The 27463-nt window shown below is 35.7% G+C and overlaps 1 protein-coding gene across 2 annotated transcripts in view; it reads left to right on the top strand.

Moving 5' to 3' along the window:
• Nucleotides 1-27463, top strand: part of ZFAND4 (zinc finger AN1-type containing 4) — a 78690-nt gene that overhangs the window by 15992 nt on the left and 35235 nt on the right. The window contains exon 3 of one of the 2 annotated variants that reach the window (XM_045809934.2): nucleotides 25754-25829. The exons of the other annotated variant lie outside the window; for it this stretch is intronic. Within the exon in view, the coding sequence (XP_045665890.1) occupies nucleotides 25754-25829 (76 nt within the window). The remainder of the gene's footprint in view (nucleotides 1-25753; nucleotides 25830-27463) is intronic. 2 annotated transcript variants of the gene reach the window in all.

Below are 27463 nucleotides of genomic sequence, written 5' to 3'. Positions count from 1 at the left end.
CAAAATGCAATTCTTCCAAGAACAGGCAATGGAGCAGATGTTTGTTTCAGAGACATCTCCCAATCTCTGATGACCCCACAGCCTGGAACCAAAGGGGAAAGGAGAGAATATCTGGTACCTCAGTACAGCGGAAATTTGGTTCACAGATAAATCTGTTCCCCAAACCCTGCAACCACCATGTTTTTATTTTGTTTTGTTTTGCCACCTACTTTCTGGTACTACAAGATGCTTTGGGATCATCTTGTATACGTACTGCACTGTCTTAGAATCGGCCATTTCTCCAAGGAGTCCTGGTTTCTTTTATTGGAGTAGTATTAGAAACCAAGATCTGGGCATGACAATTGACTTTTCAGCCACAATAATAGAAACCAGAAGAGAGTGGAATGTTATCTTTACAAGGCTGAGAGAAATAACAATCTCTAGAATTGAGTTTGTCTTTCCAGGATGAGGACAAAATAAGGGTATTTCCAGAAAAACAAAACTTGAATTTCCAAACAACAAACTCTCGCAAAAGGAACTGTTAAAGGAAATATCTTAGAAGACAAATGATCTCTAAAGGCAATTGGTGCAGGATGGAATGGTTATGAAAATGGCATACTTGTGGGTAAATCTAAATGAACATTTCTTAATAAAATAATAAGGTATGAAGGCTTGAAAAAATTGAATTAAAGTCCCAGTAACAATGACATATAAGTGAAGAAAGAGTTGTTTGTAATGACAGTGCTAAGGCTCTTAGCATTGTTCATGAAGAGGATAAGGATGTGATTAGCTCTAGACTTGATTATATCAAATATGATCATTTAAATTTCTAGAGTAATCACTAGAGATTAGAAATAAAGTTATATGATTTCCAAATGGTAGAAATACCTTACCTTCTTCTATTTATCTAAATTAATACATAAAGGAGGCAGGCAGTTAAAGCAGAACAAGTAGAAAGCACAAAATAAGAGGGTAAAAATAAATAAGAATATATCAGTAACCCCAATAATGTAAAGTGGATTAAAAAAACCTGTCTAGGGGCGCCTGGGTGGCACAGTCGTTAAGCGTCTGACTTCGGCTCAGGGTGTGATCCCAGCGTTCTGGGATCGAGCCCCACATCAGGCTCCTCCACTAGGAGCCTGCTTCTTCCTCTCCCACTCCCCCTGCTTGTGTTCCCTCTCTCGCTTGGCTGTCTCTGTCAAATAAATAAAATCTTTAAAAAAAACAAAACAAACCTAATTGAATGACCACAATTGATAGATTAGTTAAAAAAATCTGTGTGAAATGCTGTTTACAAGAGACTTAATCTAAAATATAAGAACCTCAAAATGTTGAAAGGACTGAAAAAGATTCACTAGGCAAATACTATCCTGAAGAAAGCTGCAGTTTCTATATTAATAATTATATAAAATGCATTTTAAAGTGAAACATGAACAAATTGTGTAGGAATGTTCAGAGTAGTGTTGTTAATTTTATAATTCTAGAAGCACTCAAAAGAGTATACTACAATGGATAGATTGTGGTATATGTAAATATTATATATTGGAATAGAATTCTGTGGAATAGATTACAACAGGGAAAATGATTGGAATAATAACTTCATGCATGACGTGGGTAAATTAAAAACAATGGTGAGTAAAAAAAGCAAATCTTGGAGGAGGAACTACACTATGATTCTACTTATATAAAGTTCAGAAAGAGGCATAAGAAACCATATTACATAAGGAAGTAAAGGAATAACAAAAATCAGAGGAACAATTCATACCAAGTTTGGAATGGTGATTACCCGTGGGTGGAGGGAAGAGAATAGTTGGAGAGAAGCATGGAAGGGTGCTTTTTCTGTATCCTCATCATCACTTGGTATGGTTGATCTTTTTAATTTTAGTCATTCTAATAGGCATGGAGTGATATTTCGTTGTGGTTTTAATTTGTATCCCTCGTGACTAATGATATGAGCATCTTTAGGAGCATGTTTGCCATCCTTATGTATTTCTTTTGTTTTTGTTGACGTGTGTATTCAACTCTTGTTCCCATGTTTTTTTAAATCAGGTTGTTTGTTTTCTTACTGTTGAATTTTGAGAATTCTTTATATATTCTGAATATAGGTCTTTAATCAGATACATGTTTTGCTGAGACTTTTCCTCCCCAGATGTGGCTTGTCTTTTTATTCTCTTAACACTGTCTTTTGAAAGAGCAGAAATTTTAATTTTCCTGAAGTCCCAGTTTGTCAGGACATTTTTTTTTTCATGGATATAGGTGTCATATCTAAGAAATCTTTGTCTTATCTGAGGTCACAAAATTTTTTCCCCTAAAAGTTCAATTACATTGATTTTTAAAAAGATTTTATTGATTTATTTTAGAGAGAGAGCAGGGGGAGGAGCAGAGAGGGAGGGTGAAGGGAGGGGGAAAGAATCTCAAGCAGACTCCATGCTGAGCATGGAGCCCAATGTGGGACTCAATCTCATGACCCTGAGATCATGACCTGAGCTGAAACCGAGAGTCTGATGCTTAACAGACTGAGCCACCCAGGTACCCCTCATTGATTGATTTTTTAAAATATTACATCAACATTCCTGGAATTAACCTTTTTGATCATGTTGTATTTTCTTTGTATAATAATGTATAACAATAATGTATTGTTGAATTCTGTTTGCTAAAACTTCATGTAGAATATTTATATCTGTTTTCATGAAGGATATTTGTTTTATCTTGTAATGTCTTCATTTGGTTTTCTAGTTTTGGGATCAGGGTAATAATACTGTCCTCATGCAATGAAGTGGGACTATTCCTTCCCCTGCAATGTTTTGGAAGAAGGTAGAATTGGTATTGTATCCTCATCTGTGAGGCCATCTCTCTCTTTTTTTAAAGATTTATTTATTTTTTTTAGAGTGAGAGTGGGGGAGAGCACACGTGAGCAGAGGGAGGGGCAGACGGAGAGGGAGATAGAGAATCCTTAAGCAGACTCCCCACTGAATGTAGAAACAATCTCAGGACCCTGAGAGCATGACCTGAGCGGAAATCAAGACCAGCTGCTTAACCTACAGAGCCACCCAGGTGCCCTTTTTATCGTTTTAAGATTTTTTTAAAAAAATAATCTCTACATGTAACGTGAGGCTCGAACTCAAACCCTGAGAGTTGCATGCTCTACCAACTGAGCTAGCCAGGCACCATACCCCAATTTCTTTTTGAGGCCATCTCTTTAATAAATAAAGGGTTATTCAAGTTCTTTTTCTTCTTGAGTGAGCTTGGGTAGCTTGGATCTTTGAAGGATTTCATTCATTTGTTGAATTTTATTGGCATAGAGTTTATAATACTCCCTTATTATCCTTTTAGTATTTGTAGAATTTGTAGTGGTGTCACCATTCTCATTCCTAATCTGGGTAATTTGTATATTCTTTTTCTAAAAATCAGGTTTTTAAAAAGAGATTTATTTATTTATTTTAGAGAGAGAGAGAAAGTGAGAAAAAGTGAGTGGGGGAGGGAAAGAAGGAGAGAGAGAGAGAGAGAGAATCCTTAAGTAGACTCCCCACTGAGCATGGAGCCTGACTCGGGGCTTGATCTCAGGGCCCCAAGACCATGACCAGCCACCTAACAGACTCACCCAGGTGCCCCTAAAAATCCGTTTTTATCAATTTTAATGAACTTCTTTAAGAGTCAGATATTAGGGGCACCTGGCTGGCTCAGTTGGTGGAGCATATGACTCTTGGTCTTGGGGTCGAGAGTTCAGGCTCCACATTGGGAGCCTACTTAAAAAAAAATAGACCGTACTTTAAAAAGAATCATTTGATTTAATGTTAATTAATTTTACTTGCACTTATTTTTTTTTTTCTGTTTCCTGTTTCATCTATTTCTGTTTTGATTCTATTTTGATTAATTATGTTTATGTTTACTTTGGGTTTAATTTGCTCTTTTTCTAATTAAGAGACTGAGGTCATTGAAATGAAACATTTCTTATGAAATATTGGTATTTATGGGGCTCCTGGGTGGCTCAGTTGGTTGAGTGTCCAACTCTTGGTTTCAGCTCAGGTCATGATCTCTGGGTCTTGGGATCCAGCCCAGCGTTAGGCTCTGCACTCAGGGTGGAGTCGGCTTGGGATTCTCTCCTTTCCTCTTCCCTTGCCCCTCCCCCTGCTCATGTGTGCACACCTTCTCTCTTGCTCTAAAATAAATAAATAAAATCTTTTTAAAAAAGGAAATAATTGGAATTTAGTGTCTTAACTTTCCTCCCAAGTAGTGCCTTATTGTCTTCCCACACATTTTGATACATTGTATTTTCATTCAGTTCAAATTATTTTCTATTTTCCTTTGATATATTTTTTGACCCGTGGATTATTTAGAAATATGTTGTTTAGTTTCTAAAAATTTGGAGACTTTTTAGAGATAACTTTGTTATTGACTTATAAACTAATTCCACTGCAAAACATGAATTCTTTTAAATTTGTAGAAACTTGTTTTATGGCCCACAGTACGGTCTGTCTTGGTAAATGTTACTGTGCACTTGAGAAGAATGGATATTCTGTTGATTGGTGGAGTCTTCTATAAATATCAATCAGTTCAATTTTAGTGATAGTGTTCTGTTTACTGTGTTCTTACTAATTATCTATCTACTTGTTCTAGCAGCCATTTGGGAGAGTGGTGTATACACCAACTATAATTGTGGATTTATCTTTTTCTCCTTAAAAGTATGTCAGCTTTTGTATCATGTATTTTGAAACCGTTATTAGATACATACACTCCAGGATTTTATGTCCTTTTGATTTCATTGACCCCTTCATCATTATGAAACGGCTTACTTCCTTTATTCTTGGTAATTGTTTTTTTGCCCTGAAATCTACCCCAGGTTTCTTTTGATTTGTGGTCAACATAAGATATCGTTTTCCATCCTTTTACTTTTAATCTATTTGTGTCTTTATATTCAAAGTGGCTATTCCTTACAGGCAGCATGTAACTGAGTCTTGTTTTTTTTTTATTATTATTATTATTGATTAATCCAGTCTACCTCTGCCTTTAAAATGCAGTTTTTAGATCATTTAAAATGCCTATAGATGTGCTTAGGTTTTACTTTGTCATCTTATTAGCTTCTGTTGTTCTATCTATTCTTCGTTCCTTTATTCCATCTTTGTTTTGTATTGTTTGTTATAATTTCATTTTATTCCCCTTTGTTGGCATATCAACTATAACACTGTGTCTTGATATTTTAGGTGTTCCTTTGGTGGTCTGTAATACACATCTTTAACTTATCATTCTCTGTCTTCAAGTGATGTTATGCCATTTTACAAGTCTTATACAAACCTTACAATATTATACTTCCACTTCTCTCATCCTGGCCTTAATGCTATTGTTGTCATGCATTTTTATAAAAGTTATAAATCCCTCAATACATTGGTAATTACACTTGAATAGTCAATTATTTTTAAAAAATGTTTAAACAATAAGGAAAAATACTTACTGTTTATTATGCTTGCTATTATTCCTTTACATAGATCCAAATTTTAACGTAGTATTTTTCTTTTTCCTTAAGGACTTCTCTAACATTTGTTGTAGTGTGGATCTGCTGGTTATGAATTTTTCTGCTTTTGTATGTCTGAGATGTTTGTATTTCACTTTTTTACATTTAAAAGTTGAGATAAAACTCATGTAGCATAAAATTCACCATTTTAATGTGTACAATGCAGTGTGTTTTAACATTCTCAATATTGTGCATTAGTCACCACTACCGAATTCCAGAAAATATCTATCACTCCCAAAAGTAACCTTGTACCTCCCAGTTTACCTCTCTACTCTCCCCACCCTGGCGTCTACTAATCTTTCTGTCTCTCTGGATTTGCCTATTCATGACATTTCTATAAACAGAATCACACCATATGTGGCTTCTTTCAATTAGCATGTTTTCAGGGTGCATCCACGTTGTGCTTTATTCCTTCTTATGTCTCACTAATATGTCATCATATGCGTACACTATATTTATTTAACCATTTATCAGTTGATAGATATTTGGTTTCTAATTTTTCGCTATTATGAATAATGCTGTAATGAACAGTTATGTACAAATCTATGTGTGAACATATGTTTTTGGTTCACTTGGGTATAAAGCCTAAGAGCAGAGTTACTGGGTCATATGATAATTGTATATTTAACAATTTGAGGAACTGCTAAGCTTTTTCATAGTGGCTGCACCTTTTTACATTGTCACCAGCAATGGGTGAGAATTCCTGTCTTTCCACGTCCTCACCAATGCCTGTTATTTTCCAAATTTTTTATTATAACTGTCCTAGTGGGTGTGAAATTGGTATCTCATTGTGGTTTTGATTCGCACTTCTCTAATGACTAAAGATGTTAAGTAGGCATCTTGCTGTGTTTATTGCCCATCATCTTTGGAGAAGTGTTTCTCCAAATCCTTTGCCTGTCTTTAAATTGAGTAATATGTCTTTTTATTGTATTGTTACAATAGTTGGTTATATGTTTTAGATGCTTCATCAGATTTATGAAAAGACAGACCACAGAATGGGAGGAAATATTTGCTTTTGTGGATTTTCTTCTCACTTTTCTTGATGGTATCATTTATTATTTTTTTATTTAATTTTTTTCAGGCTTTCTTTTTTTAAATTTAAATTCAGTTAGCCAATATATAGTACATCATTAGTTTTTGACATGGTGTTCAGTGATTCATTAGTTTCGTATAACACCTAGTGCTCATCACATCACGTGCCCTCCTGAATGCCTTTAATGCCCAAAAGTTTTTAATTTCATGAAATCCAACTTAGGTTTTCTTCTTTTGTTGCTTGTGCTTTTGCTGTCATTTTAAAAAATTATTTTTAATTGAGATTTAATTGACATATCCCATTGTGTTAGTTTTAGATGTATAACAGTAGTTTAAAATTTATGTATATATTGCAAGATGAGTACCACAGTAAATTTGCTTAATATCCATCACCATACATACAGTATTTTTTCTTCTTTAAGAGCTTTTAAGATATTCTCTCTTTAAAAAAAAAGATATTCTCTGAGCAGCTTTCAAATATACAATACAGTATTGTTAACTGTAACCCACCATACTTTACATTATATAAGTACACTAGACTTATCTAAGTGGAAATTTGTACTTTTGACCACTTTCACCCATTTTGCATACCCCTCAAGCCCCATCTCTGGAAAACACCAATCTGTTTTTCTGTATCTGTAAGTTTGGTTTTTTAAAAAATTCCACAAATAAATGATATCATGCAGTATTTGTCTTTCTCTGACTTATTTCACTTAATATAATGCTCTTGAGGTTAACCAGTCGTGTCACAAATAGTAGGAATTCCTTTTTTTATGGCCAAATAATATGTATTTTATAATACATGTCACATTTTCTTTATGCATTTATCTATCCATAGACATTTAGGTTGTTTCCATGTCTTGGCTACTGTAACTAATGCTTCAGTGAACATGGGGGTGCAGATACCTTTTTGAGATAGTGGTTTCATTTTCTTTTGATAAATACCCAGAAGTGAAATTGCTGAATCATATGGTAGTTCTTTCTAGTTTTATTTTTTTGAGGAACCCTCAGACTTTTCTCTGTAGTGGCTGCACCAATTTACATTCCCACCAACAGTGCACAAGGGTTTCCTATTCTCCATACCTTTGCCAACACTTACTTCTTGTCTTTTTGATACTAGCCATTCTAATAGATGTGAGGTGATATCTCACTATAGTTTTGATTTCCATTCCTCTGATGATTAGCAATGTCAGGCACCTTTTCATGTACTCGGTTGGCTATCTAAATGTCGTCTTAGATCCTCTGTCCATTTATTAGATTGGTTTTTTGCTATTGAGTTTTATGAGTTTTTTACATATGTTTGTATATTAATCCCTTATATATGATTTGCAATTGTTTTCTCCCATTCTGTAGGTTGCCTTTTCATTTTGTTGATGGTTTCCTTTGCTGTACAGAAGCTTTTAGTTTGATGTGGTCCCATTGTTTATTTTTGCTTTTGCTGCCTCTGCTTATGGTGTCAAACCCAAAAAATCATCACCAAGACAGATGTCAGGGATCTTACCACTATGTTTTCTTCTAAGAATTTTATGGTTTTAGGTCTTAAATTCAAGTCTTTAATCCATTTTGAGTTGATGTTTATTTATGACAGATGCATATTTTATGTATGTAAGATAGTGGTCCAATTTCATTTTTTGGCATATGGCTGTCCAGTGTTCCCAGCACCATTTATGGAAAAGACTATTCTCCCCATTGTATATTCTTGGCTCCTTTCTCACAAATTAATTGACCATATATGTGTGTGAGTTATTTTTGAGCTCTTTATTCGCTTGTTTTATGTGCCTGTTTTTATGCCAGTACCATATTGTTTTGAATACTATAGATTTGTAATATAATTTAAAATCAGGAAGCTTGATGCATCCAGCTTTGTTCTTCTTTCTCAAGATTTGCTTTGGCTATTCCTGGTCTGTTGTGGTTTCATACAAATTTTAGGATTGTTGGGGTCCCTGAGTGACTCGGGTGGTTAAGCATCTGACTTTGGCTCAGGTCACGATCTCGGGGTCCTGGGATCAGGCCCCGTGTTGGGCTTTGTGCTCATCAGGGAGTCTGCTTGTCCCTTTTCCTCTCCCTCTGTCCCTCCCCCTGCTTATGCACACATTCTCTCTCTCACTCAAATAAATAAATAAAATCTGTAAAAAAAAAAAATTAGGATTGTTCTACTTCTGTGGGAAAAAATGCCATTGGAATTTGATAGAGATTGCATTAAGTCTATAGATTGCCTTGGGTAGTATGAACTTGTTTTTTTTTTTTTTTATGTTAGCCAGCATATAGTACATCATAAGTTTTTGTTATAGTGTTCAATGATTCATTAGTTGGGTATAATACCCAGTGAACTTTTTAACAATTCTTCAAATCCATGCGTGCAGAGAATCTTTCCATTTATTTGTTTCTTTTCCAATTTCTTTCATCAGTGTCTTATCATTTTAAGTGTACAAGTCTTTTTTTTTTTTTTTTAAGTTATACACAAGTAATGAATCATGGAACTTTACATCCAAAACTAGGGATGTACTGTATGGTGACTAACATAATATAATAAAAAAATATTATTAAAAAAAATCCTCCAAATACTCTTGAGAAAGGATACCCACGATGTAATTTTCTTTAGAACCTGCCTATCTGTAACTATTTTTATTCTATATTGACACTAAATTGAAGATTTGACAGAAGAAAAAAAAAAGATTTTATTCTTAAGTAATCTCTATACCCAATATGGGGTTCAAACTCACAACTCTGAGATCAAGAGTCGCGTGCTTTTCTGACTGAGCCAGCCAGGGACCCCAGTGTACAGGTCTTTAACCTTCAAGGTTAAATTTATTTCTAGATATCTCATTCATTCTCTCTTTTTTTAAGATTTTATTTATTTATTTGACAGAGAGAGAGAGAGAGAGCACGCACAAGCAGTGGGATCTGCAAGGGAGAGGGAGAAGCAGGCTCTCCATGGAGCAGGGCGCCCAAGGTGGGGCTCAATTGCAGGACCCTGGGATCATGACCTGAGCCAAAGGAGATGCTTAACCTATTGAGCCACCCAGGCAACCCTAGATATTTCATTCTTTTTGATACAATTGTAAATTGGGTTATTTTTTTAATTTTTAAAAAGATTTTATTTATTTATTTGAGAGAGAGAGTGCTTGCTCAAATGTGTTGTTGAGCCCCTCTAAGTGAATTTATCATTTCTGTTATTGTACTTTTCAACTCCGGAATTTCTATTTGGTTTTATTTTATTATGTCTAAATCTTTATTGATAATCTTTGAGATATCATTATGGTTTCATTTTGTTCTTTGTCCTTGTTTTCCTTTAGATCTTAGAACATATTTAAAATAGTTGGTTTTAAGTCTTTGTCTAATAAGTCTAACTTTCCAGTTTCCTCAGAGACAGTTTTTTCCTGGTGTATGGGCCATGGTATCTTCTTTCTTTTTGTGCCTTGTAGTTTTTGTCGAAACTTGTATAGCTTTCAACGTTTTGATTACAATGTGATAACTGTGAATTTCAGATTATTAGATCCCCGACCCTCCCCAAGGTTTCCCTGAATTATGTAAAGTTTGTATTCTTTTGTGTTTATGGCTATGCAGTATCTGTTGTGTTAGTGTAGTGGTCAACGGAATAGACAGAGATTTCCTTGAATGACTAGAATAAAAATTTTCTGTTCTAGCACAGGTACTCTGTGTGTATATATTTTTTGGGTACACCTTCAACGTTCAGCCAGGCAGTTTACAACTGATTCAGCCTTCACATCTTGCTTTTGCAGAGCCCGCAAGTTAGAGGTGCCAACTTAGTGCCTTCCCAGCTCTTTCCTGAGCGTGTGCACACTGTGAGGCATGTGTTTTGCCTTATAGGCTCCTAAGAGTATGCCAGAGATTTTTCAAAGTACCCTATTGCCCATCCTTTCCTTCCCAGCACATTTGATTAATCTATTGTTTTCCCCACCCTTTTTCACTGCCCCAGACAGCAGCAACTAAAACATTTGCCTGTGAATGCTTTCAGTAGATGCTGCTCTGCTAGTGGCTGGAGCACTGAGTGAGTTCTGAGTTGGGTGAGGTAAAGCAAGCCATTTGAAAGGGTTTTTCAGTAAGGCACCAGATCAAAACAAATAAGTTCATTTTTTTTTTTTTTTTTTTGTGTGTGAATGAAGTCCTTTGTGTTCCCCCTGGTAGTGGTGCTGAGAACCAAGCTGTTATTTTCAGGGCTGTTGCCGAACTGGGCAGTGGAGAATGGAATTAGATTGGCTATGTGAATATCAGAAAAACAGACTTTAAAAAAATAATCATTATAAGAAACAAAACATGTATATGAAAAGAAGCTCAATCCATTAAGAAGGTATAGCCATTATAAACAAACATACACCTACCAACCAAGCCCCGAATTGAATAAAGAAAAACAAAACCACAGAATTGAAGGGAGAAATAGTTGAACAATAATTGTTGGAGACTTCAGTACCTCATTTCTTTCATATTACTATCTTCACTGAAGTTTTAGGCGATAAAATGGAGTAAAACTCCTTCTTTGGCAACTGTAGCAGTAATGACCTCAATTACTGGAAATGCTTCCTTAACCTTCTAATTCTCAAATAAACCCTTGTTATCTTATGGGAATAATGTGTTCTTTTTTCTTCTGGTAGATTCCTTTTTTCCAAGTTAAGATAGTGCCTTTCTATTACTGTTATTTGAAAATATTACTTTAGCGGTGCCTTGGCTGGCTCATTTGGTGGAGTCAGTTTGATCTTGGGGTTGTGGGTTTGAGCCCACATTGGGTGTGGAGATAACAAAAAATAAAATCTTTTAAAACATTATTACTTTAGCAACTGGTTCCCAAAGTTTTCTTTGAGGGGGGACTTTGGGAATAATACTTGATAAGTTACTTGATAAGGACGTGGCTTCCTTTTTTAAAGCATGAATATCATAAGAGGACCACAGCTTTCTTTCCCCCCAATGTTATAAAATGATGAGTACGCTGTTCATGTGAAAAAAAAAGGAGGAATTTTTTGAGCTTCTGATTGGAATGAGGGAAGTAGAGAACTGAGAGGTTGAAGGGGTAAGGTGGAAAAAAGAAGCAGTGAAAAGGAGTGTTAATTTTATGTGTCAGCTTGGCTGGGCCATGGAATGCTCAGATATTTGGTCAAACATTACTGTAAGTGTTTCTGTGAGGGTGTTCTTGGATGAGATTAACATTGAAATCAGTAGGCTTTGAGTAAAGCAGATTGCTCTCTATAAAGTGGTTTGGAATCATCAGATTAGTTGAAGGACCCAATAGAACAAAGAGACCATCTTCCCTTGAGCAAGAAGGAATTCTCCAGATAGCCTTTGGACTTTTTATGCAACATTAGCTCTTTCTGGTTATACAGCAGGCAGGCTTTGGACTCAGACTGGAACATTAACTCTCCTGGGTTTCCACTCTGCTGCCTTTCAGACTGGAACTATAGCATCAGCTCTTCTGGGTCTCCAATCTGCCAGCCCTCCCTGCAGATTTTGGACTTGCCTGCCTCCACAATCTCAACCAATTCCTTTTAAATCAGTCTGTCTCTCTCGTTCTCTCAGATGTACACACACACACACACACAGACACACACACACACACAGACACACACACACACACAGACACACACACACACACACACACACACACCCCTTATTGGTTCTATTTCTTTGGAGAACCCTGACTAGTAAATACAGTATGAAGCTGGGATGCTACATATATTGATGGACCAATGGGCGATCCCTAGATAGCTAAAGAATGTCAAGAGCAAAGATTTTAAAGTTGTTTACATGGCTGTAATATACTTTTTTTTGTACAATAAAAAATGATCACGTCAGTCCTATGTTCAAAACCTTTCAGTGCCTTCCCATCACACTCAAAATAAAATCCAGCCTCATTACTGTTGCATATAAAGTCTTTCCTATACATATCTTTAGCTCTTCAGCTCTATCTTTCATTGCTTTCCATTTTAGTAATTCTATTTGAGGCATATTTGACCTTTTGCTCTTCAACAATCTCAGCTTCTTCCTGCCTGAAGGTATCTCCTCCAGATATCCTTATTCTTCCTTCCCTGACTTTATTAAAAATCTCACATCATTACTTCATGTCTTCCTTGACCACTCTTATAAAAAATACATTCCCTAACCCAGCATGCGCCAATCATTCTATATTTCTTTTCCCTGCTATACTGATTCATTGCATTGAATTACCTGGCATTATATTATAGATAATTGTATGGATGAATGGATGGATATATATCCAGTATTACTTTTTATGCATCTTAAATAAAATTCAAGCTTCATGAGGGCAGTGTCTTTTTTTTATTGTCGATTGTTATATTTCAGGTCAGAGAATAATGTCTGATAAAGAATAAGCATTCAGATATTTGATGAATGAATGAGTGAAGGAAATCCAGAGTGATGCTTAATAGTTTTTAACTGTATCTAATTGAAATGTGGTCTTCTGGTGTAGATTATTTTCTTGTTCATGAAATTAAAATATGCAGTCCTTCCTATGTATATACCACTCCTTCTCTAGTTCATTCTCTTAATCTTCTTTCTACTATTTTTTTTTGCTTTTTCTGAAATGACTACATTTCCTACAGTGTTTTCAAAATTACTTTCAAGATTTTTGCTTTTGCATGGAATATGTGTGCTTATCACATAATGTAACCTTAAGAATTAAAGTAGTAATTCTCAGTGTTGAATAGACATACACATTCAGTATTAACAAGAAATTGGGAATAGAAATAATTTTCATTCCATTGATGTTCTCGTTTTTTAAAAATAAGCTTTTTAAAAAATTGATAAACTTTGTTAGAGCAATTTTAAGTTCACAATAAAATTGGGCAAAAAGTAAAGTTTCCAAATACAACTGTGCCCCCCCACCTCTCCCATTATCAACATTCCACACCAGAGAAGTGCATTTATTACAGTTGATGAACCTACACTGACACTCATTTTCACCTAAAACATATAGCTTATATTAGGGTTCACTCTTGGATTGTTACATTCTTTAGGTTTTCACAAATGTGTAGTAACATGTGTCCACCATTATATTATTATATAGAATCATTTCATTGCCCTAAAAGTCCTCAGTGCTCTGCCTATTTATTATTTCCTTCCCATAACCACTGGCAACCAGCCTTTTTACTATCTATTCCATATGACATTTGATGATGTCAGTGTTTTGGATTTTGGCCATTCTTATAGGTGTGTAGTAGTATCTTGTTTTAATTTGCATTTCCCTAGTGATATATATTGAACATTTTTCCAAATGGTTGCTATCTGTATCTTCTTTGATAAACTGTCTGGTCAAGTCTTTAACTGGGAAAAAAGCCCACATACTAGATGATTCCAACCATATTGTTTGTTTCCTTATTGTTGCATTTTAAGAGTTCTTTGTATAAGTTGAATAATAGTCTTCTATCAGATATGTCTCTTACAAGTATTTTCTCCCAGTCTGGTTTGTCTTCTCATTCTGTGACACTGTCTTTTGCAGAGCATAAGTTATTAATTTTAATGAAGTCTAGCTTATCAGTTATTTCTTTCATGGAACATGCTTTTGATATTGTATCTAAAAAGTCATCATCAGGGGTGCCTGGGTGGCTCAGTCAGTTAAGTGTCTGACTCTTGGTTTTGGCTCAGGTCATGATCTCAGGGTCATGGGATCGAGCCCTGCATCAGGCTCCATGCTCAGTGGGGAGTCTGCTTGAGCGTCTCTCTCTCCCTCTGCTCTCCCCCACAACTCATGCTCCTCTCTCTCTCTCTAAAATAAATAAAATCTTTAAAAAAGGAGAAAATATTAACTTTAAAAAGTAAGTAAAAAAAAGTCATCATCCTACCCAAGGTCAGGTAGGTTTTTTAGCATGTTATCATCTAAGAGTTTTATAGTTGGCATTTTACGTTTAGGTCTCCAATGTATTTTGAATTAATTTTTGTGAGAGGTGTAAGTAAGATATGTGTCTAGGTGGTTCTTCTTCTTCTCCTTCTTCTTCTTCTTCTTCTTCTTTTTTTGCTTGTGGACGTTCAGTTGTTACAACACCATTTGTGGAAAAGACTGTTTGCTCCATCATATTGCCTTTGCCTCTTTATCGAAGATCAGTTGACTGTATTTATGTGGGTTTATTTCTGGGCTCTCTATTCTGTTCTGTTGGTCTGTTTGTCTATTCTTTTATAATTACAATGCTGTACTGATTACTGTATCTTTATAGTAAGTCTTGAAGTCAGGTAGTGTCAGTCCTCCAACTCTGTTCTTCCATATTGAGTTGGCCATCCTGGGCTTTTTGCATCTCCATATAAACCTTACAGTCAGTTGATATCCACAAAGTTGTGAGGAACTGACATTTTGACAATACTATATTCTCCTATCCATGAAAATGGAATCTCTTTATTTTTTTAGTTTTTCTTTGAAATCTTTCCTGAGAGTTTTATGGTTTTCCACATATGGATTTTATACATATTTGGTTAGATTTATACTTGTTTTTCATTAGGTGCTAATGTAGATGGTAACCTATGTATTTTAAGATATAGATGTTTTTATCCAATGGCAATATATTTTTAATTTCAAATACTATTTGGTAATTGCTGGTATATAGAAAAATGATTGACTTTAGTATACTAACCTGTGTCCTACAATTTTGCTATAATTGCTTTAGTTCTAATAGTTTTTGTTGTTGTTGATTCCTTTAGATTTTCTGCACAATCATGTCATCTGCAAAGATGGTTTTATTTCTTCCTTATCTGTATACCTTTTATTTCCTTTTATTGTTTTAGCTGGGACTTTAGCTAATCCTGGCATTAGCTGGGACTTCCAGTTCAGTATTCAAAAGCAGTAGTAAGAAGGGGACATCCTTGCCTTGTCCATGATCTTAGTGGGAAAACTTTAAATTTCAAACATTAAGTGTATAGGATTTTTGTCAAGTTGAAGTTCCCCTCTATTTCTAGTTTGCTGAGAATTTTTATCATGGATGAATTTTGGATTTTGTCAAATGCTTTTTCTCCATCTGTTGATATGATCATGGGATTTTTTCCTTCATTAGCCTGATGGACTACGTTGATTTTTGAATGATCAACAAGCCTTGCGTAATTCTTTTTTATACACTGTTGAATTTGATTTGCTAATATTTTGTTGAGGATTTTTTTTTTCATCTATGTTCATAAGGGATATTGGTCTGTAGTTTTCTTGTAATGTCTTTGTCTGGTTTTGGTATTGGTGTAATGTTGGCCTCATAGAATGAATTAGGAAGTATTCCATCTGCTTCTGGAATGGATTGTAGAAAATTGGGTAATTTCTTTCTTAAATATCTGATAGAATTCACCCGTGAAACAATCTGGCCTCAGTGCTTTTTGTTTTTGAAGGTCATTAATTATTGACTCTATTTATCTTTAATAGATAAAGGAATATTCAGAATTGGTCTATTTCATCTAGATCATCAAATTTATGGGCATGGAGTTGTTCATAGTATTCCTTTATTATTCTCAGGCTCAGATATTCTTTCCTTAGCTGTGTCCAGTCTACTAATGTGCCCATCAAAGGCATTCTTCCTTTCTGTTATAGTGTTATCGATCTCTCTAGCATTCCCTTTTCTTTCTTAGAATTTCCTTTTCTTTTTCTTTTTTAAGATTTTATTTCCTTATGTGACACACACAGAAAGAGAGGGCACAAGCAGGGGGAGCAGCAGAGGGAGAGGGAGCAAGGAGCCCGAAGTGGGGCTCACTCCCAGGACCTGGGAATCATGACCTGGCCGAAGGCAGACACTTAACCAGCTGAGCCACCCAGGCACCCCTAGAATTTCCATCTCTCTGCTTATATTGCCAAACTATTCTTGCTTGCTGTCTCCCTTACCTGTTAGAGCTTTTAGCAAAATAATCACAGTTTTAACATTTCCAGTCTGATAATTTCACCTTCCTTGTCCTACATGAGTTTGGTTCTGATGCTTGCTCTGTTTCTTCAAACTGTTTTTTGCCTTTTAGTAGGCTTTGTTATTCTTTCTTGGTAGCCAAACCTGATGTACTTGGTGAAAGGACTGCTGTTAATAGACCTTTAGTAGGTTGTGGTAAGGTGTGGAGTAAGATGGGGTATGGGGAAGCTTTCTACAGTCCTGTGATGAGGTCTCAGTCTTCTATTGAACCTGTGCCCCTGGCCTTCACTAGTTACTGTTACCCTCTCCCTCTTTCTCCCTCTCCCCTCTCAGGTGGCACAGGATGGCTAGAGTGAGCTGAAGTTGAATATTTCCCTTCCTCCACATGGAATGCTAGAGCAGGCTGGAGTTCGGTGTTTCCCTTACTCTCATATGCAAGGCTAGAATGGACTGAAGTTGTATATTTCCTTTTCCTCAGATCAGTTAGAGTCTGATAAAACCCCAGCAGATTAGGCTCTGGTAAAATAGTTTCTCCTGAGGGCGAGCCTTGTTAAGAACAGAATGCTCTGGCATATTTCAGACTGGTTACTTTTTCCCTTGCCTTGCTGGAAGCAGTAGGATGTGTTTCTTTGATAGTCACTCTAAGAACCTGGTCAAGCTCTTGGAGGTAAAACTTACAAAGTGTGGGGACCCTCCATGACTGGGTCTCCAGGAGTTTTTAGCTCTCATACTTATCTACACTGAGCTTCCAGCAGTTCATCAATTATAGTAAAGGTTTTCTTACCCACTGGTTCTTGGTAGAGGTTTTGGCTCTGGTTTATGATTTTCTAGTATTCTCCTACCTCTCTAGTTTTGGGAGTAATGGTTTGCCCTGTGACCTTATTTCTTTGAGACAGATTCACTACAAGTCTTTGATTTTTTACTTCGTTTAGCTTTTTACTTGTTGGCAGGATGGAGAGGTGACTTCCAAGCTCATTACATGCTGGACCAAAACCCACAAGTCTGACTTGTTACTGTAGGATTTGCCTGATGATGATTTTTCTGTTTCCCTTATTCCCTCTGCATTTATTGGCATTCTACTATAAGGAAATGTTACCTGTTTATCCAATTATTTAGCTATATTGGCATGGACTCATGGATATTTATTTTATTCTAGGGATTATAACCTATTACTGTGGTTAATCTTGTTGCTGAAATTGTTCCAAATTTGACTATTGGGAGTACCTCCAAATTAGTTTTTATGCCCTTTTGAAATGTCCCCATCATTTTTTAGGCATATCCTTGCCTTGCCTGGCACCATGAGATATTCCAGGTTCATCTTGTATTTTCCCTTCCTCAATCCTGGCATCAGCCATTTCTCCAAGGTTACTTTCATATGAATGGTATTTAGAAACCAAGATTCAAGCACTAAGTGTGCTCATTACAATTGGCGTGTCACTGCTTTTAGGCCATCATAACAGAGAGATAGAAAATGTGTATATTTACTACACATATATACACACACTTCTCTGTCTATACAAACTAATATGTTAAAAACTGTGAATTCATACAGATATCTCCAGTTTATCACCACAGCGTTTATTCTAGCTGATTCCTTTTCCATTTGTAATTTCTTTCTGTCACAGTAAGAAACTTGGTTTACATTATTCATAATGTATCTGCTTATTTGCTCAAATTTGCATATATATACAGATTAGTTTAGAATCACTAACCCATATCTCTGTAAGAAACAAACTCACTAATTATAGTGTAAATTTGTATGCAGTTCTTTTTGTCCTTAGCTTATGATATATGATCAAAATACTGTTTTCTGAAGTTACTGAGGTTATTTTATTTTCTTCCCACACCTTCATTTGTAATAGTTATATTCATTTGTTATTATTTGTTTTATTTTTATGTTTCTGCACATCCTGAATTATTTTAATTACGAATTTGGGGGGGGGTGAGTTGATGGTGAATCATCAACATGGTTCCAAGAGTCAGAGCTATACAAAAATTTTAGAAGTGTTGCTACCCTCCATCCCAGCTACTTGTTTCCTATCACACATTCTTTCCACCCTATCCCACCCATCCACTGGATAACCAATCTTATTAGTTTCTGATTTATCCTCTATGTTTTTATTTTAAAACATGTATATTTTAATATATTTTCTTCTAACATGAATGGTAATATACTCTAGACAGTCTTTTGTATTTTGCTTTTTATACTTAATAATGTACATTGGATAGCACTCCAAATCAGTTCATAGACGTGTTTCTCATTCACTTTTCTTTACAGTATTTTTTCTTTACATCTGTGTAGTGCTCCACTGTGTGAATATATGATAGTTTATTCAACCATTTTTCTCTGTATGGCATCTAGGTTGTTTCCAGTAATTTGCTATTTTTAGCGGCTCTACAATGGATAACCTTGTGCATATATATTTTTGTATGTTATATGTATATCATCAGGGTAGATTACTAAATTGTGATTGCTAGATCAAAAAGTAAGTGAATATGTAGTTTTGTTAGGTATTGTCAAATTCCTTTCCAGGATGGTTGTACCAGTTTGTATTCCCACAGCAACATATAAAAATGCCTATTTATCCAAGCCTTGCCAACAGAAAATGTTGTCATACTTTAAAATTTTTGCCAATTGAGTGTGTTCTTTTAATTTGTTCTTCTCTAATTATGAGTGAATTAGAACATTTTATTCATATGTTTAAGGGCTGTTTTTACATATTTGATGGTAAATTGCTTTCTCATGTCTTTTACCTATTTTTCTATTGGGTTTTGGTCCTTGTCCCACAATTTTTAAAAGTTCATTATATATTAGGGATATTAGTTTTATGTCTCTGGTATATGTTACACATATTTTTTTTCCTCCTAATTTCTCAGTTGTTTTTTGACTTTTTAAAAAAGATTTATTTGACAGAGAGAGAAAGAGGGAGAGTGTGAGTGGGGGGAGGGGCATAGAGAGAGAATCTTCAAGCAGACTTCCCCCCTGAGGGTAGCATCAGACATAGGGCTCAGTCTTACGACCCATGAGATCATGACCTGAGCTGAAACCAAGAGTTGGACACTTAACTGACTGAGCCACCCAGCACCTCTAACATTTTTATAGTGGTTTCTGTCTCAGGTAATTAAAAAATTTTTTGCATGTGAAAAAAAAGTTCAAGCAAATTTATCAATCTCTTATTGTCTCTGCATTTTGAGTCATAATTAGGATAACCCTTTCTTTGCACCACAGTTAAAGAGCAATTCATCCATGTTTTCTTTTAGTATTTATATAGTTTCATTTTTTACATTTAGATCTTTGATCCATTTGCAGTTTTTTTTTTTTTAAGATTTTATTTATTTATTTGAAAGAGATAGAGACAGCCAGCGAGAGAGGGAACAGAAGCAGGGGGAGTGGGAGAGGAAGAAGCAGGCTCATAGCGGAGGAGCCTGACGTGGGGCTCGATCCCATAACGCCAGGATCACGCCCTGAGCCGAAGGCAGACGCTTAACTGCTGTGCCACCCGGGCGCCCCCATTTGCAGTTTGTTTTTATTGTTGTTTATTCTTATATACAGCATTAGCTATGAATCTAATTTTCTTTCTCCAAATGACTACAGTTATTCCAGCACCATTTATTTTAAAAGTCCATTTTTGCCTGAGTGATTTGAGATACCACCTTTATCATCTGTAGTTGGGTCTGTTTTGGGCTTTCTGTCAGTCTCACACCTTTAATTATAGAGGCTTTCTAGTATGTTTCCATGTCAGGTGGAGCTAGTACTCATTGATTTTCATTTTTGGTATTTTTTTTTCTGGCTATTGCATGTTTTTCTTTTAGCTTGTGTTGCCTTGTCTTACTCTTAAAGAGATTGGTAGTTTTAGAATGATTCATTAAATTTATAAATTAATTTAGGTAGAACTGATATCTTTATAGTGTTGAATTATTCTATCTAAAAACAAACTTCTTTTTCTGTTTTGTTCAAGTCTACTTTTTTTTTTTTCAACAAGCAGTTGCACAATGTTTAATATTTTTCAGGCACTGTTTTTCTATACAATATTGATCTGTTTTATCTGGTTTTTTAAAAAATATTTTATTTATTTATTTGTCAGAGAGAGAGAGCAAGCACAAGCAGGAAGAGCAGCAGGCAGAGAGAGAAGCAGGCTCCCCGCTGAGCAAGGAGCCTGATGTGTAGGATTCGATCCCAGGACCCGGGATCCTGACCTGAGTTGAAGGCAGATGCTTAACTGATTGAGCCACCCAGGCGCCCCAGAATGTTTGATTCTTACATAACTTTTAATTATTATTATCATTGACTCTGTATGGATTTGTTAATTTTTCTCTTGTTGGTTTTTGTGGTACAGAGTGCTTCATAGATACTGTTTCATGGTGCTCTCTTCTGTCAGTACAGCAATGTGCAGATTATTTTAGTAGATGGTTTATATTTGTTCTAAGGTGATGCAAGTTGGAGGGAGTTATGAACCCTCCAGTTTTGTGGTTCTCTTTTATCTTGCAAAACTGTTCAGTTTTCCTCACTTGCTCTCCACCCCCCATTGGTCCCTGACCACTGAATTACTAAAAGACAATCTTCCTCTTTTTTTTTTTTTTGCCTCTCACAGAAGGTCCTTCAAATCGTTTCCTTCAAAGTCCCTTCCTTGTAGTCAGGGCTGTGATATACTGGGTCCTTTTTGTCGACTTTTCAGTCTTAGAATGGTTTCTTCTTCCTCATGCTAGTTTCATATTCAGTTTATATACTGTCACTAGTTTCCATCTCTGACTTCTCTGAAAGTTTTCTGTCAGACCTTAAGGGATAGGAGCATGATACTTTGCTCATTAAGATTGTGTGATTGCCCCCTTTTATTCCCATTTACTTTGAAGTTTGGACATTTTCTCTCTTCAAGAGAAGAAGGTGAAGGGCATGGTTTCTGTGTAGATTCATTACCTTTCATTTGTTCGTATTGTTTTGGGAGGAAATGTTGGGAGATGGGAGCTAGATTGTCTTTAATTATCTATAAGTTTTCTTGATTCTGGTTTAGTTCCTAAATGCAGATATGACTATGCTCTCAAGCACATAGTATCTGCATGCAAATTCTTTAAAAAATGACTGAAGAAATATGTTTGACTTACTGTTAGGGTTAGATGAGGTCATGAGGGTACCCTGTGTTGGGATTAGTGCCCTTACTAAGAAGAGACATCGAGAGCTCCCTTTCTTTCTGTGCACACTCACAAAGAAGCCCATAGGAAGCCAAAAAAAAGAAAAAAGTAGAATGAAACCTACTTTGCCAGAAACTTGATCTTGAACTTTCTTGAACTTTCCAGCCTCCATAGCTATGAGAAGTAAAATTCTGTTGTTTAAGCCTCCCAGTTCATGGTATTTTGTTAGAGCGGTCCAAGCAAATTAATACATACACACACACACAGGGGCGCCTGGGTGGCTCGGTCGGTGGAGCATCCAACTCTTGATCTCAGGTCTTGATCTCAGGGTTGTGAGTTCAAGCCCTGCGCTGGGCATAGAGCCTACTTAAAAAAAATACACACATATTTGCAAATGAACTCACACTCATATATCACTATCACAGGTTCATTTATAATAGTGAAAAATTGGATGGGTGAATATATCTCTTATTAGGGGACTGGGTAAATAAGTTATGACAGAAACATATTGGAGTACCATCCAGTCACTAAACACAATGTATATTTTATTTACTGATGTGAAAAATGTACATATTATGTTAAGTGAAAACAGTTTATAATACAACTCACAAAATTTGTTCCCATTCCTATTTAAAAAAGTTTTAAAAGGAAATATACCCAAAATGTTAAGAATAGATTCGACTGGGTTTAGGATTATATGTAGTTTTTATTTTCTTTTATATGTTTCTGTGTTGTCTACTTTTCACAGATGACTATTATTTTTATAATAAAGTTATATTTTAATTAGTAAGATATTTTAGAACACTAAATAGAAAATTTTTATATATGTAATCTGGTTTTTTTGGAAGACATGTTTGTTTTATAGGAATTAATTTTTCTGGATTTAGTTGTACAAGAAATGAGTTGAGGTTTCAAGGCAAAGGGCCATCCTTAAATAGGGTTGCCAGGTTTTTATTTGCTAAATCTGGCAATGCTGTCTTAAAGCCAAGTTGGTTAGCTCTGTATATTTGAGATTTTAAAAGTGTGTATGGTAGAAAGAACCCTAGTGTTTTTTAATGTGCAAGAGAGGACACTGAGGTTCACAGAGGTTGATAATCTCTGCAGTCATTCAGCAACTCAAGTAGCCATCAGGACCACAGCTCAGTCTTGGATGCTTCTTTCACTCTGTCTTGCCTGCCTGCTATCCTTATATTTTTTTAGCCTGCTAAATGATGGTTCAGTTCATTTAAAGTGTTTATAGGAGTTATGTGTGTCTAAGCAGTGTTACGACTGTGTCTTCAATCTAGTTTAAAGTTTCCATTAGTGGAAACCGGGGATGTACTGTATGGTGACTAACATAATATAATAAAAAATCATTAAAAAAAAGAAATCATAAATAAATAAAACAAAATTGAAAATAGAAGAAAAAAAATAAAGTTTCCATTAGAAAGTAATACTCTATGATGTTGGTTGAACGTAAACAGTAGTACCTGTCCAAATTGCTTTACGTAATTATGCTGAGGAAATCCCATGATTCTGATTGAAGAGTTGATCCAGGCACATTTCCAACTTGTTAAAAACATAAAATACTTTTGGTGTGAAATAATTTCTAGTTTAAAAGCCTTTTCCTTACCTGGTGTTCTTTTTTAGCTGGAAGCAAAATGAAGTAAACTGTTTCATTTGAGAGATATATTTATATCCCCCCTCTGAACTCCCATGGGCTGTATTTCATGATGATCTTTTGGAACATTTAGTGAACGTTTAGTAGATATCCAGGTCTTCTAATAGGCAGTACTATTGAACCATCACCAGACAGCTACTTTTGCTTTTATGAAGGCTGATTTTCTGGAAGCTGATTAGCATAAAGGTTAAGAGTGCAGTTTCTGGAGTTGGCCTGCTGGGGCTTCAGATCTCAAATCCACCTACTCTGTGTGTCAGTCTCTCAGTATTCAGTTTTATTTATTCATTTTTTTTTAAAGAGGGGAGGGAAGAGGGGCAGAGGGAGACAGAGAGAATCTCAAGTAGATTCCATGGTCAGCATGGAGCCGGATACAGGGCTTGATCTCACAACCCTGAGAGCATGACCTGAGCTGAAATCGAGAGTTGGACACTTAATCCGATGAGCCACCCAGGCGCCCCTCAGTACTTCAGTTTTATTTATTTATTTTTAATTTTTTAAAATTTTATTTTAAATTTAATTTTATTTAAAATTTAATTTTATTTAAAATTTAATTTTATTATTATTTTTTTAAAGATTTTATTTATTTATTTGACAGAGATAGAGACAGACAGCGAGAGAGGGAACACAAGCAGGGGGAATGGGAGAGGAAGAAGCAGGCTCATAGCAGAGGAGCCTGACGTGGGGCTCGATCCCATAACGCAGGGATCACTCCCTGAGCCGAAGGCAGACGCCCAACCGCTGTGCCACCCAGGCGCCCCAGTACTTCAGTTTTATAACCTGTGACGTGAACATAATATTGATGCCCACTTCACAAGATTGTGGTTGCAGTTAAATTGTGATAATAGAAGTTAAGCACTTTTACAGTGCTTGGCTTATAATAATGAATACTGGCATACATACCACTGTTGTTATTTTTATTTTTAAAAGATTTTATTTATTTATTAGAGAGAGAGAAAGAGAGGGCACAAACAGCAGGAGGAGCAGCGGGAGAGGGTCAAGCAGACTCCACGCTGAGCACAAAGCTGGATGCAGGGCTCGATCTCAAGACCCTGAGATCATGTCCTGAGCCAAAATCAATAGGCAGATGCTTAACCAGCTGAGCCATCCGGGGGCCCCACCACTGTTATTATTCTAGTGAAGTTTTAGTATCATAAGAAAAAGTGATTTAAGAAGGCAGTATATGAGATATTAAAAAAAGATTTTCATCAATATCAGTATCAATGAAATGTTCTATTGAGTAGATAATACTCATTCTCTGACTAGTATAGTCCAAATATTCTGGGAATTCTAATGTGTACTGTGAAAAAAACAAAGAAAAAAAAAGGTTAATTGTGCTAGAGGATGGAATCTTCCTTAATACTTTTTTAACACCACAGAAATGCAAATAAACTGTCTTGTACAAGACTATAATTTTCAGCATTGAAAATTATCCACAACATAATTTTTTTTCAAATATTGAATTATTCTGTAATTAGTGTTCAGACTCTACAAAAGAACATGTTAATATATAATCACATACAAATACTGAAGTGGAAGAAATTTTCTAGTACATCAATGTTTATATTGGAAATTATATTTTCTGCCCCTTTTCAAGATTAATGACTTCCATTCAGAAGAGTTATGAAAGATGCTGTGTTAATCACTAAATAATGTTACTCTGGGAACACATTTTAGGAATACACCCCCCCCAAAAGGACAGTAAACTAAATTAGATGTTCTATTTTTTTTTTAAGATTTTATTTATTTATTTGATGGAGAGAGAGACAGCGAGAGAGGGAACACAAGCAGGGGGAGTGGGAGAGGAAGAAGCAGGCTCCCAGCGGAGGAGCCTGATGCGGGGGTCGATCCCAGAACGCTGGGATCATGCCCTGAGCCCAAGGCAGATGCTTAACGACTGAGCTACCCAGGCGCCCCAAATGTTCTGTATTTTTAAACTTAGATATAATTGACATACTAGTTTTGGATGTACAACGTAATGATTCAATATTTGTATTTATTGAGAGGTGATTACCATAATGAGTCTTGTTAACTCATGTTATCACCATACATAGTTACAAAATTTTTTTCTTGTGATGAAAACTTTTAAGATCTAGTCTCATAGCACCTTTCAGGTATACAATAGTATTAACTATAGTCCCCATGTTCTACTTTATTTTATATATTTTATGACCTAATTATTTTATAGCTGAGAGTTTTGTACATTTTACCCATTTTACCCCCCACCCCTGCTGAAAATATACTTTTAACAAACTGCATATAACTGAATGAAGACTGTACTTTGTAGCATTGAGAACAGTCTTCTAGGCCTTAAATCTTAAATTCCTCAGGGCTGATTTCATGATATTTGTCTTTTAAAGGGCTCCCTAATGTTATACTTTGCTTCAAGAATAGAGAGTTACTAAAACACTGTTCTAAAGTAAGTGGATTGGATTCCATTTACTTTTAACCATAGCTTTTACCTATGATTCTGTCAATTTTAGCTAAGCACCTAACATTGAATTTAGAAGCATGTTTAATTTATTATTAGTAGTAGTTCTTGAATAAAAGAGCTTTGTATCATACTCTTTTGAAGACTCTTTTGAATTTGTAACCATATTTTTATAACCTTCCCCTAAGGTATTCCCATCTGTCAGCAGCACTTAATTTGGAATAACATGGAACTTGAAGATGATTATTGCTTGAATGATTACAAGTGAGTGTAATTACATATTAGCTGTTTTATAGATGCTTAGTATTACAACTCCATATATCAGGTTTTTTCTTCTGAATCCTTGAATCATGTCTCTTCTCTCTCTCTTTTTTTTTAAAGATTTATTTATTCATTTATTAGACAGAGACAGCCAGCGAGAGAGGGAACACAAGCAGGGGGAGTGGGAGAGGAAGAAGCAGGCTCCCAGTGGAGGAGCCCGATGTGGGGCTCGATCCCGGAACGCCAGGATCACGCCCCGAGCCGAAGGCAGACGCTTAACGACTGAGCCACCCAGGCGCCCCTCATGTCTCTTCTGAACAGTTGTGACCCCTTGACTTAATTGTAAATCCTGAACCTTAAGATATGTTGGCTCAGTACTCCAAACTGCCTGATCCTTATCCTTTGATTCTCTGTTTTATTCATTATTCACACCAAGTGTGTATCCCCTGCCTTTTTAGATCCCCCTCTTTTGACCTTGCCTTGTGCTCTTTTTTTTTTTTTTAATATTGACCCATTCCCACTTGGTTACTTTCCTTTTCTTTTAATTTTTATAAGAATATTGGGTAAGAATAAAAATCCTAGAAAAGAGCACAGGCAGCAGTTTCTCTGACATCAGCTGTAGCAACAGTTTTCTAAGGCATGTCTCCTGAGGCAAGGGAAATAAAGGCAAAAATAAACTGTTGGGACTACATCAAGATAAAAAGCTTCTGCACAGCGAAGGAAATAATCAATGAAACTAAAAGCAACTTACTGAATGGGAGAGTTTGCATATGACATATCCGATAAAGGGTTAGTATCCAAAATATATAAAAAAACTTACACAGTTCAACACCCCAAAACCGAATGATCCAATTAAAGAACAGGTATTTCTCCAAAGAAGACATCTAGATGGTCAACAGACATATGGAAAGATGCTCAGTATCACTCAGCATCAGGGAAGTGCACATCAAAACTACAGTGAGATGTCACCTCACACCTTTTAGAATGGCTCAAATTAACAACACAAGAAACAGTGGGTGTTGGGGATACATGCACCCCTGTGTTTATAGTGGCATTATCTGCAATAGCCAAATTATGGAAGCACCCCAAGTGTCCATTGGTAGATGAAAGGATAAAGAAGATGTGGTGTATATATACAATGGAGTATTTTTCTACCATAAAAAGAATGAAATCTTGCCCTTTGCAATGACATGGGTGGAGCTAGAGAGTAAAATGCTAAGTGAAATAAGTCAGAGAAATAGAAATACTGTATAAGATTTCACTCCTATGTGGAATTTAAAAACAAAAAATATTAGCAAAGGAAAAAAAAGAGACAAACCAAGAAATAGACTCTTAACTATAGCGAACAAATTGGTGGTTACCAGAGAAGAGCTGGGTGGGGGGGATGGGTAAAATAGGTGAAGGGGGTTAAAAGGACACGTCTCATGATGAGCACTGAGTAATGCATTGAATTGTTGAATCGTTATATTGTACATCTGAAACTAATATAACACTATCAACTATACTGGAATTAAAATTAAAAACTAAACAATAAAAAAGTAAAAAGTAAATAAAATACACTTGATAAAGATGAAAAAAGAGTATTGGGTAAGAGAGTTTTGCTCTTCACCAAGTCTTTCATTTTTCGTCAAGCCCTC

The sequence above is a fragment of the Ursus americanus genome, chromosome 6 (genome assembly GCF_024610735.1).
Source record: "Ursus americanus isolate L20-20 chromosome 6, mUrsAme1.1.p, whole genome shotgun sequence".
NCBI classification, from domain to species: domain Eukaryota; kingdom Metazoa; phylum Chordata; class Mammalia; order Carnivora; family Ursidae; genus Ursus; species Ursus americanus.
This window is presented reverse-complemented; position numbering and strand designations above follow the sequence as displayed.